At 51.3% G+C, this 14903-nt stretch overlaps 1 protein-coding gene across 12 annotated transcripts in view; it reads left to right on the forward strand.

The window, feature by feature from the left end:
- Nucleotides 1-10223, forward strand: part of LOC141172846 (CMP-N-acetylneuraminate-beta-galactosamide-alpha-2,3-sialyltransferase 4-like) — a 479971-nt gene extending 469748 nt beyond the window's left edge. For all 12 annotated transcript variants that reach the window (XM_073657416.1, XM_073657422.1, XM_073657414.1 and 9 more), the window contains 2 exons: nt 6619-6762; nt 9830-10223. In XM_073657416.1, coding sequence (XP_073513517.1) covers nt 6619-6762; nt 9830-9916 — 231 coding nt within the window. In that variant the 3' untranslated portion in view covers nt 9917-10223. The remainder of the gene's footprint in view (nt 1-6618; nt 6763-9829) is intronic.
- The last annotated feature ends 4680 nt before the right edge of the window (nt 10224-14903 follow it).

A 14903-nucleotide genomic window follows, 5' to 3' on the forward strand; every position in this document is an offset into this window, starting at 1 on the left:
TGGTGGTCGGGCTCAGCCTCCTCACCTCGGCCGTGTCTCTGAGCATTTATCACCTTGTACTTCTGTGTCTTGCTCTGTGGTGGTCGGGCTCAGCCTCCTCACCTCGGTCTGGTCTCTGAGCACTTAACACCTTGTACTTCTGTGTCTTGCTCAGTGGTGGTCGGGCTCAGCCTCCTCACCTCGGCCGTGTCTCTGAACACCTTGTACTTCTGTGTCTTGCTCAGTGGTGGTCGGGCTCAGCCTCCTCACCTCGGCTGTGTCTCTGAGCACTGAACACCTTGTACTTCTGTGTCTTGCTCAGTGGTGGTCGGGCTCATCCTCCTCACCTCGGCCATGTCTCTGAGCACCTTGTACTTCTGTGTCTTGTCCAGTGGTGGTCGGGCTCAGCCTCCTCACCTCGCCCGTGTCTCTGAACACCTTGTACTTCTGTGTCTTGCTCAGTGGTGGTCGGGCTCAGCCTCCTCACCTCGGCCGTGTCTCTGAGCACTGTGCACCTTGTACTTCTGTGTCTTGCTCAGTGGTGGTCGGACTCAGCCTCCTCACCTCGGCCGTGTCTCTGAACACCTTGTACTTCTGTGTCTTGCTCAGTGGTGGTCGGGCTCAGCCTCCTCACCTCGGCCGTGTCTCTGAGCACTGAACACCCTGTACTTCTGTGTCTTGCTCAGTGGTGGTCGGGCTCAGCCTCCTCACCTCGGCCGTGTCTCTGAACACCTTGTACTTCTGTGTCTTGCTCAGTGGTGGTCGGGCTCAGCCTCCTCACCTCGGCCGTGTCTCTGAACACCTTGTACTTCTGTGTCTTGCTCAGTGGTGGTCGGGCTCAACCTCCTCACCTCGGCCGTGTCTCTGAACACCTTGTACTTCTGTGTCTTGCTCAGTGGTGGTCGGGCTCAGCCTCCTCACCTCAGCCTTGTCTCTGAGCACTGAACACCTTGTACCTCTTTGTATTGCTCAGTGGTGGTCGGGCTCAGCCTCCTCACCTCGGCCGTGTCTCTGAGCACTGAGCACCTTGTTATTCTGTGTCTTGCTCAGTGGTGGTCGGACTCAGCCTCCTCACCTCGGCCGTGTCTCTGAACACCTTGTACTTCTGTGTCTTGCTCAGTGGTGGTCGGGCTCAGCCTCCTCACCTCGGCCGTGTCTCTGAGCACTGAACACCCTGTACTTCTGTGTCTTGCTCATTGGTGGTCGGGCTCAGCCTCCTCACCTCGGCTGTGTCTCTGAGCACCTTGTACTTCTGTGTCTTGCTCAGTGGTGGTCGGGCTCAGCCTCCTCACCTCGGCCGTGTCTTTGAGCACCTTGTACTTCTGTGTCTTGCTCAGTGGTGGTCGGGCTCAGCCTCCTCACCTCGGCCTTGTCTCTGAGCACCTTGTACTTCTGTGTCTTGCTCAGTGGTGGTCGGGCTCAGCCTCCTCACCTCGGCCGTGTCTCTGAGCACCTTGTACTTCTGTGTCTTGCTCAGTGGTGGTCGGGCTCAGCCTCCTCACCTCGGCCTTGTCTCTGTGCACTGAACACCTTGTACTTCTGTGTCTTGCTCAGTTGTGGTCGGGCTCAGCCTCCTCACCTCGGCCGTGTCTCTGAGCACCTTGTACTTCTGTGTCTTGCTCAGTGGTGGTCGGGCTCAGCCTCCTCACCTCGGCCGTGTCTTTGAGCACCTTGTACTTCTGTGTCTTGCTCAGTGGTGGTCGGGCTCAGCCTCCTCACCTCGGCCTTGTCTCTGTGCACTGAACACCTTGTACTTCTGTGTCTTGCTCAGTGGTGGTCGGGCTTAGCCTCCTCACCTCGGCTGTGTCTCTGAGCACTGAGCACCTTGTACTTCTTTGTCTTGCTCAGTGGTGGTCGGGCTCAGCCTCCTCACCTCGGCCATGTCTCTGAGCACCTTGTACTTCTGTATCTTGCTCAGTGGTGGTCGGGCTCAGCCTCCTCACCTCGGCCTTGTCTCTGAGCACCTTGTACTTCGTGTCTTGCTCAGTGGTGGTCGGGCTCAGCCTCCTCACCTCGGCCATGTCTCTGAACACCTTGTACTTCTGTGTCTTGCTCAGTGGTGGTCGGGCTCAGCCTCCTCACCTCGGCCGTGTCTCTGAGCACCTTGTACTTCTGTGTCTTGCTCAGTGGTGGTCGGGCTCAGCCTCCTCACCTGGCCGTGTCTCTGAGCACTGAACACCTTGTACTTCTTTGTCTTGCTCAGTGGTGGTCGGGCTCAGCCTCCTCACCTCGGCCGTGTCTCTGAGCACTGAGCACCTTGTACTTCTGTGTCTTGCTCAGTGATGGTCGGGCTCAGCCTCCTCACCTCGGCCGTGTCTCTGAGCACTGAGCACCTTGTACTTCTGTGTCTTGCTCAGTGGTGGTCGGGCTCAGCCTCCTCACCTGGGCCGTGTCTCTGAGCACCTTGTACTTCTGTGTCTTGCTCAGTGGTGGTCGGGCTCAGCCTCCTCACCTCGGCCGTTCCTCTGAACACCTTGTACTTCGTGTCTTGCTCAGTGGTGGTCGGGCTCAGCCTCCTCACCTTGGCCGTTCCTCTGAACACCTTGTACTTCGTGTCTTGCTCAGTGGTGGTCGGGCTCAGCCTCCTCACCTCGGCCGTGTCTCTGAGCACTGAGCACCTTGTACTTCTGTGTCTTGCTCAGTGGTGGTCGGGCTCAGCCTCCTCACCTCGGCCGTGTCTCTGAGCACCTTGTACTTCTGTGTCTTGCTCAGTGGTGGTCGGGCTCAGCCTCCTCACCTCGGCCGTTCCTCTGAACACCTTGTACTTCGTATCTTGGTCAGTGGTGGTCGGGCTCAGCCTCCTCACCTCGGCCGTGTCTCTGAACACCTTGTACTTCGTGTCTTGCTCAGTGGTGGTCGGGCTCAGCCTCCTCACCTCGGCCGTGTCTCTGAACACCTTGTACTTCTGTGTCTTGCTCAGTGGTGGTCGGGCTCAGCCTCCTCACCTCGGCCGTTCCTCTGAACACCTTGTACTTCGTGTCTTGTTCAGTGGTGGTCGGGCTCAGCCTCCTCACCTTGGCCGTTCCTCTGAACACCCTGTACTTCTGTGTCTTGCTCAGTGGTGGTCGGGCTCAGCCTCCTCACCTCGGCCGTGTCTCTGAGCACCTTGTACTTCTGTGTCTTGCTCAGTGGTGGTCGGGCTCAGCCTCCTCACCTCGGCCGTTCCTCTGAACACCTTGTACTTCGTGTCTTGCTTAGTGGTGGTCGGGCTCAGCCTCCTCACCTCGGCCGTGTCTCTGAGCACCTTATACTTCTGTGTCTTGCTCAGTGGTGGTCGGGCTCAGCCTCCTCACCTCGGCCGTGTCTCTGAACACCTTGTACTTCGTGTCTTGCTCAGTGGTGGTCGGGCTCAGCCTCCTCACCTTGGCCGTTCCTCTGAACAGCTTGTACTTCTGTGTCTTGCTCAGTGGTGGTCGGGCTCAGCCTCCTCACCTTGGCCGTTCCTCTGAACACCTTGTACTTCGTGTCTTGCTCAGTGGTGGTCGGGCTCAGCCTCCTCACCTTGGCCGTTCCTCTGAACACCTTGTACTTCGTGTCTTGCTCAGTGGTGGTCGGGCTCAGCCTCCTCACCTTGGCCGTTCATCTGAACACCTTGTACTTCTGTGTCTTGCTCAGTGGTGGTCGGGCTCAGCCTCCTCACCTTGGCCGTTCCTCTGAACACCTTGTACTTCTGTGTCTTGCTCAGTGGTGGTCGGGCTCAGCCTCCTCACCTCGGCCGTTCCTCTGAACACCTTGTACTTCGTGTCTTGCTCAGTGGTGGTCGGGCTCAGCCTCCTCACCTCGGCCGTGTCTCTGAGCACCTTATACTTCTGTGTCTTGCTCAGTGGTGGTCGGGCTCAGCCTCCTCACCTCGGCCGTTCCTCTGAACACCTTGTACTTCGTGTCTTGCTCAGTGGTGGTCGGGCTCAGCCTCCTCACCTCGGCCGTGTCTCTGAACACCTTGTACTTCGTGTCTTGCTCAGTGGTGGTCGGGCTCAGCCTCCTCACCTTGGCCGTTCCTCTGAACACCTTGTACTTCTGTGTCTTGCTCAGTGGTGGTCGGGCTCAGCCTCCTCACCTCGGCTGTGTCTCTGAACACCTTGTACTTCTGTGTCTTGCTCAGTGGTGGTCGGGCTCAGCCTCCTCACCTTGGCCGTTCCTCTGAACACCTTGTACTTCTGTGTCTTGCTCAGTGGTGGTCGGGCTCAGCCTCCTCACCTTGGCCGTTCCTCTGAACACCTTGTACTTCGTGTCTTGTTCAGTGGTGGTCGGGCTCAGCCTCCTCACCTAGGTCTGGTCTCTCCTGGTGGCTTCACCTCTGATTCTTCTCCTTTTTGCTGATGACATTTTTGTAATGTTTTAGAATTTGTCGGTGATTTGTTTTGTTCGGGTCATTTCTGTAGGGATTTGATGTCACTTGTATTTATAGGTTCTTCTATTGTCATGTAAATAATTATATAATAGAACTATTGCAGCGGATTATTATTTGTATTATTTTACAGCTCCTCACTTTTCTTAGGATCTCTGCTTGCTTTCATTACATAGAATCCTTGTTTGCATACTAAGCTAAAGATCAGACCTTATCCTCACAGGGGAGGTTTAGCTACAGTTGTATCTAACCAGCCTGGACTCTGAACTATGCGGTACCTGCACTGATACATAGTAACACTTCTTCAGGGCAGAAGAGAGATTTGTGCATCTGGTTTGTTGTATTTTATAGAGGATTGTTTGGACTGGATACTTTATTACAGACTCTGCACTGTCAGAAATGTTTGGCTTGAGTGATCAGCCTTTATGTCATTCATTGACAGCAAGCAGAGATCTTGGAAATTCTGGAATTGAAAGACAAAGAAGGCTCAGAACTTTCCAAACTGCAGTAATGAACATGTATTTACTGATTCATAGAAAAGTCTGAATTTACCAAAATCCCCCATAGCGAACAGTGGGTGCTCTGTGCCTTGTGTTGCTGGGAGGGTGCGATGTGCTGCAGGGAGGGTGCACTGTGCTGCAGGGAGGGTGCGCTGTGCTGCAGGGAGGGTGCGCTGTGCTGCAGGGAGGGTGCGCTGTGCTGCAGGGAGGGTGCCCTGTGCTGCAGGGAGGGTGCCCTGTGCTGCAGGGAGGGTAAGCTGTGCTGCAGGGAGGGTGCGCTGCGCTGCAGGGTGGGTGCCCTGTGCTGCAGGGAGGGTGCGCTGTGCTGCAGGGAGGATGCCTTGTGCTGCAGGGCGGGTGCTCTGTGCTGCAGGGAGGGTGCTCTGTGCTGCAGGGAGGGTGCGCTGTGCTGCATGGGGGGTGCGCTGTGCTGCATGGGGGGTGCGCTGTGCTGCATGGAGGGTGCGCTGTGCTGCAGGGAGAATTCGCTGTGCTGCAGGGAGGGTGCGCTAAGCTGCATTGAGGGTGCGCTGTGCTGCAGGGAGGGTGCGCTGTGCTTCAGGGAGGATGCCTTGTGCTGCAGGGCGGGTGCCCTGTGCTGCAGGGAGGGTGCTCTGTGCTGCAGGGAGAATACCCTGTGCTGCATGGAGGGTGCGCTGTGCTGCAGGGAGGGTGCGCTGTGCTGCAGGGAGGATTCGCTATGCTGCAGGGAGGGTGCGCTGTGCTGCAGGGGGGGTGCTCTTTGCTGCATGGAGGGTGTGCTGTGCTGCAGGAAGAATGCGCTGTGCTGCAGGGAGGGTGCTCTGTGCTGCATTGAGGGTGCGCTGTGCTGCAGGGCGAGTGCTCTGTGCTGCAGGGAGGGTGCTCTGTGCTGCATGGAGGGTGCGCTGTGCTGCAGGGAGGGTGCGCTGTGCTGCGTGGAGGGTGCGCTGTGCTGCAGGGAGGATTCGCTGTGCTGCAGGGAGGGTGCTCTGTGCTGCATGGAGGGTGCGCTGTGCTGCATGGAGGGTGCGCTGTGCTGCATGGAGGGTGCGCTGTGCTGCAGGGAGGATTCGCTGTGCTGAAGGGAGGGTGCGCTGTGCTGCAGGGGGGGGTGCTCTGTGCTGCATGGAGGGTGTGCTGTGCTGCAGGAAGAATGCGCTGTGCTGCAGGGAGGGTGCTCTGTGCTGCATTGAGGGTGCGCTGTGCTGCAGGGCGAGTGCTCTGTGCTGCAGGGAGGGTGCTCTGTGCTGCATGGAGGGTGCGCTGTGCTGCAGGGAGGGTGCGCTATGCTGCATTAAGGGTGTGCTGTGCTGCAGGGCGGGTGCGCTGTGCTGCATTGAGGGTGTGCTGTGCTGCAGGGAGGGTGCTCTGTGCTGCAGGGAGAATGCCCTGTACTGCAGGGAGGGTGCACCGGATGCCAGCAAAAAACTTACAACTAGTTGTCTTCCTATTAGCTGCAGATCTCCAGATCTGGAATAATGGTACAAGGCCAAATGCCTGACTTTCATGATGTGCCCGAGCACGAACCGCTGCTGTGCCTCTTGCAGTTGGTATGACTGATTAATAAATATCATGTAGAGGGAATGTTCCGGTGCGACGGGCCAACATTCCGATGTGATGTCCTATCAAAGCCAAACTTGTAGGTTCAATCACATCCTCTAAATGCCTCCTCCACCCAGCAGAATAACTGTAGACCAGTTCTACTGGAAAATGTCACATGATCACTTTCGCCCAAGCTGATTGGCTGATGTGGCTCACAAAGAATAGTCAGCGACTATGAGGATCTTACATCAATCTTCTCTTCTCCAGAAACCCACGACGGGCATGCTGGCCATCACCTTCGCCCTCCACTTCTGTGACCTGGTTGACATTGCCGGATTTGGTTATCCTGCGTTGTCCAATAAGAAGCAGCCGATTCATTACTATGAGAAGGTGACGCTAAAATCCATGGCGGTAAGTGAGCACTTAATACAGCAGCGATCGCCATGTGCGCCCAAGACCCTGCCAGACTAAGTACTGGCTCACAGAAGGGTCCTGTGCATGGGGCCCCTCCGCAACATCCATCTGTATGATAGGGCACGTGCACCACCCTAAGAACACACAAATGGCCCCACCCAGAGGACGCCATGTTTCTCCCAGCGAGACATAATCTATATTGTGGTGCTATTGTCTGCTGGTGTCAGTCTTTATTCTCCTCCTCTGATAATTACCATAGTGATCACTGAACCATAGGAGATTTCTGAGATCAGTTGACAGATCTTCGCCTCCTCCTGTCTGTGTGTCTGAGCTCGAGGGGCGCCGGTCCTGGGAAATGTGAAGAAGCCCCTATAACATCTACAGTTGAAACCAGAAGTTTCCATCCGCTATATATAAAAACACATCTGCTGGTTATTCTCAATATCTGACATGAAATCAGAATAAACCTTTCCCGTTTTAGGACAATTAGGATTACTATAATTTTTAATATTTGCCAAATGTCAGAATAATGAGAGAGAGAGAATGTTTTAAGGCATTTTTATTACTTACTGCAAAGTCACAAGTTTACATACACTAAGATTACTATGCCTTTAAACAATTCTGGACGGCCCATATGATGATGTCATGTGTTTGGAAGCTTCTGATAGTTTTTTGGGCAACATCTGAGTTAATTAGAGACACACCTGTGGATGTATTTTAATGCACACCTGAAACACACTGCTTCTTTGTGTAGCATCATGGGAAAGTCTAAAGAAATCAGCCAAGATATCAGGAAGAGAATTGTGGACTTGCACAAGTCTGGCTCATCCAATTTCAAGATACCTGTAGGTGCCTCGTTCATCTGAACAAACAATTATACGCAAGTACAAACAAGATGGGAATGTCCAGCCATCATACCGCTCAGGAAGGAGACAGGTTCTGTGTCCCAGAGATGAACGTGCTTTGGTCCGACATGTACATATCAACCCAAGGACAAAAGCAAAAGACCTTGTGAAGATGATGGCGGAAGCTGGTAAGATTGTGTCAATACCCACAGTGAAACGAGTACTGTATCAACATGGGCTGAAAGGCCACTCTGCCAGGAAGAAGCCAGAACTCCAAAAGAAACATAAAAAGCCAGATTAATGTTTGCAAATGCACACAGGAACAAAGACCTTAATTTTTGGAGACAAGTCCTGTGGTCTGATGAAACTAAAATTGAACTTTTTGGGCATAATAACCATCGTTACGTTTGAAGGAAAAAGGGAGAAGCTTGGAAGCCTAAGAACACCATCCCAACTGTGAAACACGGGGGTGGCAGCATCATGTTGTGGGGTTGTTTTCCTGTTGGAGGGACTGGTGCACTTCACAAAATAGATGGCATCATAAGAAAAGAAGATTATGTGGCAATACTGAAGCAACATCTCAAGACATCGGCCAGGAAGTTAAAGCTTGGGCAGAAATGGGTCTTCCAAATGGATAATGACCCGAAGCAAACTGCCAAAATGGTAACAAAGTGGCTTAAGGATAACAAAGTCAATATTTTGGAGCCATCACAAAGCCCTGATCTCAATCCTATAGAAAATTTATGGGAAAGCAGAAAAGGCTGCGAGCAAAGCGACCTACAAACCTGGATCAGTTACACCAGTTTTTTCAGGAGGAATCGGCCCAAATTCCGACCAACTATTGTGAGAAGCTGTGGAAGGAGATCCCAAACGTGTGACCCAAGTCATTCAGTTTAAGGGCAATGGTACCAAATACTAATGAAATGTACGGAAACTTCTGACTTTGCAGTAAGTGATAAAAATACCTTAAAACATTCTCTCTCATTATTCTGGCATTTGGCAAATATTAAAAATAATGGTAATCCTAATTGGAAAAAAACTTGTAGTCTGAACTGAAACGAATATTCATGTGCATGCAAAATGTAAATGCATGTTCACATAAGGCCATTAGACAGGAAAAAACAAAATGGCCTTATGTGAACATGCATTTACATTTTGCATGCACATCAATATACGTTTCAGTTCAGACTCCCGGGTTTTTTCTTTGTAGTCTAATGTGCTTTAGTGCATATAAGGGTGTGGCCGCCCTTTGTTTGAGCTGAAAGGTTCACTCTTCCTCTCAGGTCCATGCTTCTTCTAAGGGTTCAGTTTCTCTGCCCTTATCCATATGTATGTCACTTGACAACTGGTAAGGTTTTAATATTAGAGTTAGGACTGTCCCATAAGGGTCGCCGTGACGTGGCAGGATGGCTTTTACATTATTTTGATCAAAATTTATGTTAACTAAATACCCTTTATTATTTATCATTATTTCTATGCACTGTGCGATTTATCCATTTACTTTTAGGTATTAGTGTACAGATGTGTCTTTTTATATAGTGCATGGAAACTTCTGGTTTCAACTGTAGTATCTGATAGAGACTAAGTGCAACATGAAGGGAAGAGAGGAAGGGAGCCCAGACTCTAGGGAAAGGGGGAGTGGCGACCTCCTAGGATGATTTGATATCACCCTGTCTCCCCTAACGTCCCTATATTGGTTCCTCACCAATCGCCGCACAAGAACCTAAACCCCGTATTTCCCTAGAGCTTGGCCCTGGATAGGGAAGTGGGGGGGGGGGGGTGAGCACTAGTCAGTCTCCACTAACAACTAAATACAACAAGGAAGACAAACACGGGGGAAAGTAATTTTGCTTGAGCCGACCTCTGTGAGATTACACCACATGTCCTCCTCTCACCTGAAAGGAAGTAAGCAGACTGCAGTAGCTCCAAGCCTTCACAAAGAAACATGTGAATATCATCGGCACCTCCCTGTAGCAAGCAAAGTATTTAAACACCCAGGCAAGGGTGTCAAATAAGAAGGAGGTAGCCGCTGGGTCCTAGAGTGAGAGATCTAAGATACACGGCTCAGCAGATGGTATCACACAGGATAAGATTAGATACACGGCTCAGCAAACTGTATCATATAAGATAGGATTAGATACAGCAGTTCAGCAGACGGTATGATATATAGGATTAGATACGGTGACCTGCAGCACTTTGTCACACCTGTTCTTCCGCAGGTTTCCGGACATAACATCACAGTAGAAGCAATTGCAATACGGAACCTTCTGCAGCAGAAGCTCATTCACAACCTGACCTACTTCTGAGGGTCCTGGATATGTCGCAGCCCCCTGTGCTGGGCGGACAATGTGCTGGACACGCCACCCGGAGACGCTGTGTCCTTGTACCGAGCTCCTGCTGAGGATGGAGGGAGCGGCGGGCGCAATGCGGAGCGGCTGGCACAAGGCAGAGCGGCTGGCACAATGCGGAGGGGCTGGCGCAATGCAGCATGCTCTGCAGCGGACGCTCGCTCTGGGATCGGGTGATGGACTTGTGATACTCACTGAAGTGTTGACTAAACTCTTAATTTAATTTTTTATAGATTTTTTTTTTTTTATATATATATCTTAAAAGGACAGAATCGTATAATATTTATTTTAGACTTTGGCACCATTCGTGCCATGACATGAAGAACCAGGATGATGGCGGCTGATTTCTTCCCTCCTTTGGGATTTTGAGGCTTTTTTGCCATCTTGGATCCTTTTTTTTTTTTTATGCCGTTTTCACCTTCATGTTTAATATTTTGTAAAACGTGTGACTTTTTCCTGACGGAGATGATCGGATGAGCCGGAGAACGGGGCCGGACCCCGACGTATGTGCCAATGCTCGCGAATCCTTGGGTGGAAATATTAGGATGTGGAAGACGTCGGCCCTCATCGCACCGAACACCGGGGGGGGTCTTTGACGTCTCCCTCAATAATATGCTGCTGCTTCTATGTTTAACCCTTTGTCTGTCTCCTTGTGGTAGAACTGGAAGAGAATTCCATATTGGCTGGCCCCGTATTCCTTTCAGGGGCCCCTGGACCCCCAGTGCCTTGATTTCTTATTAGTTATGTTCATGTGTACAACTATAGGGGATCAGCGCCTCCTTCGAGCCCCGTTATAAATTCTATATACACACCACTATGGATCATATCCTCTAGTCACCTCCAGAGCTGCATTCAGACTTCTCCTGGCTTCCTCTCAGCACTCTGCTCAGCGCTGCCACCTACTGCTCAGTTTGTTCAGTCTTTATACTGATCCTGAGTGTCATCACTCTCATACTCTATTCATATGCAGAGCTGCAATTGTGCTGCCGGTCCGGTCCGGCGCCAGTACGTTCCCTGCTGTGTTACATAGTGGGAGTTATATCTTGTATATCAGGTATAGTATTGAGTCTGATGTGGAAAACACTACAACTTCCAGCATGCATTGCAGCAGAGCGCAGCTCTGGATGATAAGATGCAGCGTTATATATAATAAACACTGCAGCGCTCATCACATGATTGGCTATAAAGCTGCACCTGACCCATCCGCGACTGCAGCCAGCATTATCTGCAATGGAAAGATCGGGGGGCTCAGATCTCCCTGATAAAGAGAGTTACCCCTGGCCTCCCCTGGTTATCCGCATTCTGCCCATGTCCATCATGTCGGCTGAATTAGTGACGTGTCCCCTTTAAAAAGACATTTTGCCTCCTCTATTTAGCATTCAGTGGCTGAAGCAAAGATCCACATCCCCCATCGGGCACATTTTGCACATGGACATTGTGTTTTGGGGGCGACTTCTCTTTCTTTTCTACCAATCTTATGTCTTTTTTTTTTTTTTTAAACTCCATAATGAAAAAAAGGCAAAAAATAAAAAATAAAAAAAATTGTTCCGGTGTTTGTGAGTCACCCGATACCAGCTGCACTCGGGCGCTGCGCGGCTCCTCGCGCCGGGATCGTTGGATGAGGGGCACTTCTGTGTTTGTGTCCCTATAAACCCCCGTCCATGTGTCACCCATGAGGCTGCGTCCACACACACGGGCCAGGAAAACCGCATTGGCCCCCGAGCTGCCGAACTCGTCACTGCCGCGTCCCTGCAAAATGGAGCAATTGTGCCGAAGAGCCGAGAACAGTCTGCGGCGACTCGGGGCTGATGCGGATTTTAGCTGCCGCCTTGATGCATCATGGAGGACAAACATTTATTGCACCTTCCACCTGCTTGGTTTCCATCTATCTCCGTCCTTCTCTGCTCTATGAAGCCGGAGCTGTCAATCAAAGAAGAGGAGGGTGGAGGGAAAACAAGCCGGGGTGGAGGGGAAACAAGCCGGGGTGGAGGGAAAACAAGCCGAGGTGGAGGGAAAACAAGCCGGGGTGGAGGGAAAACAAGCCGAGGTGGAGGGAAAACAAGCCGGGGTGGAGGGAAAACAAGCCAGGGTGGAGGGGAAACAAGCCGGGGTGGAGGGAAAACAAGCCGAGGTGGAGGGAAAACAAGCCGGGGTGGAGGGAAAACAAGCCGGGGTGGAGGGAAAACAAGCCCGGGTGGAGGGGAAACAAGCCGGGGTGGAGGGGAAACAAGCCGGGGTGGAGGGGAAACAAGCCGGGGTGGAGGGAAAACAAGCCGAGGTGGAGGGAAAACAAACCGGGGTGGAGGGAAAACAAGTCCGGGTGGAGAGGAAACAAGCCGGGTTGGAGGGAAAACAAGCCGGGGTGGAGGGAAAACAAGCCGGGGTGGAGGGAAAACAAGCCGGGGGGGGTAAAAAGAGAACCTGGACTTTGTCAGCACACAATGACTGTTCAAACCGAGCCTCTTAAAAAATAATAATTCTCAGCAGCACGTCGTCTTGTGTAACCAGTATGTGCTGCCGAGAGCAATGGCAGCCTGTCTGTGCCTGATTATCTTGCATGCTGCTGTATACGGGCGATTCATTGGCGCTGAACAGCCGGCACGTCGCCGGTGATGGTGGAACTGGTCTAAATGCGGCTCCCACCTGATTCATTGCTGCTCTTGTGCTGGAACTTGTTTTGTTTTTGGGAGTGCGGCTGCTGGATGATTGGCGGTGATTCACCGGATTGTGTTTGTACAAAGGTCTTTTTTAGCCTCGTTGTTGTTGTTGTTTCTGATTCGGATTTATCTCGCCATAATAATTACAGCTGCATTGTGAAGCTCCGGGTGGTTATTATGTTGTCACTCTGACTGTTATTGTTACATTGTTGCGGTTTGTATAGCATTGCAGATTTCCTGGTTTGTGACTGGGAACCCGGCACATTCTGGATATACGGGAGCTGCATATATTCCATCTGTAAGGAGGGATTCTGACAACAGATAATAAGCCCCCCGACTGCATAAAAAGCTGCTTAAATTAAATCAGAAAAACATGGCTGCTCGCTTTGCAAACAGCACCATATCTAATATTGAAGTGAATGAAGGTAAACTGCAGTACCACACTCAGCCTATGGACAGGGGAGGCGCTGTTTTTGAAAGAATACTCATGATTTTCTAATCTTGGAAAACCCCTTTAACTGCCTTATTTTATTTGACTGATATAGCTCCCTTATAGCCCGTGGGGGTCCTTGTGCTTCCTCAGCTCATGGGGATTTGCTGCTGTCTCCTTTGCATCTACTGGAATACCCAGATGTTCATGTTTTGGGTCTGTTCACACAACACTGATTTTACTGCGGATTTTTAATTTTTTTTTTGCATTGCAGTGAGCGAAATCTGCAGAGAATTCACACGCGGTAACGTTTAAAATCCACAGCCGGTTCCGTACAGAAATTTTCTGCAACGTGTAGATGATACGGCTGAGACCATATTGCGCGGCAGACTGTCCACTCACAAATCTGCGCTGTGTGAACAGACCTTATGGCCACGTTTACACATTACAATTGTGCTGTTTTTTTTTTTTTTTTCCCATTATTTTTCATAATTGCTGTAAAATCACTAAATTTATACCCCAAGTTTGGATAATCCTTGTAAAAAACAAAACAAAACAAAACAGCGCAATGGCATTGTGTGAACATGTCCTAAAGCTTACTTTCTCTGTGTGTATATATAATGGCTGACAGTTACAGCTTCATTCACACGTCCACTAGTTATTTTCATTTTTGGAATCCTTAAGATACAACGTAGCGTCCATCCATGCCTCCGCTTTGCGTCCTTCCCGACCGCTCTCCATCGTTGGCGGCATGAGGTTGTGTTCACACGTCCAGCGCGCGGCCAATTGTAATCAATGAGTTGTTCTGTTTGTAACAGATCCCCTCTGCCTCTCGTGCTCCGCAAACGGATCCAAAGCTGGAAATGACGACGTAACTTAAGAGAAATGGATCCTGAACAACTTTTTTCTTTTTGTCCAGTCCAAAAACTACGGATGGCATTGTTTGTTTTAACATTAAAGTTTATGGAAGTGGATCATAAAGCGTTGTCATCTGTTATGGATCCTTTTTCTTTTAATAACCGCTCATTTTCGGAACACTAGAGGTGACAGAGACCCTTCTAATAAATATGGACCCATTACTAATGGAACAAAAGCAGTTGCAAACCAGCAGCCAAAGCGCGCAGCCGGTCCCGCTCTCCAGCGGATCCAATTCTTATGTGATACTGGACCTGTGACCAGAGCGTTACTGGAGACATTTGTTCCCTTTTATTTTGTGTGCGCACACGGAGAGGGGGGGGGGCGGATTTTTATCTGTCTTTATGCTTTCACGATATGTACAGTTTATTTTGATATCACTGTGTGCGCTGAGTATTCATGGTGGACCAGACGCTTAGACATTAGATGGCTGATGGCCGAACATCAGCCGACAGCCTTCTCACCCTCCCATACACAGGAGCGCTCGCTCAGCTGACAGCCATCTCACCTGACCCTCCCATACACAGGAGCGCTCACTCAGCTGACAGCCATCTCACTTGATCCTCCCATACACAGGAGCGCTCGCTCAGCCGACAGCCATCTCACCCGTCTCTCCCATACACAGGAGCGCTCGCTCAGCCGACAGCCATCTCACCTGTCTCTCCCATACACAGGAGCGCTCGCTCAGCCGACAGCCATCTCACCCGTCTCTCCCATACACAGGAGCGCTCGCTCAGCCGACAGCCATGTCGCCCATCTCTCCCATACACAGGAGCGCTCGCTCAGCCGACAGCCATCTCACCTGACCCTTCAATACACAGGAGCGCTCGCTCAGCCGACAGCCATCTCACCTGACCCTCCCATACACAGGAGCGCTCACTCAGCTGACAGCCATCTCACCTGACCCTCACATACACTGGAGCGCTCACTCAGCTGACAGCCA

The sequence above is a fragment of the Phyllobates terribilis genome, unplaced genomic scaffold (assembly GCF_046119375.1).
Source record: "Phyllobates terribilis strain yellow unplaced genomic scaffold, ASM4611937v1 Scaffold_12__6_contigs__length_324123572, whole genome shotgun sequence".
Lineage (NCBI taxonomy): Eukaryota > Metazoa > Chordata > Amphibia > Anura > Dendrobatidae > Phyllobates > Phyllobates terribilis.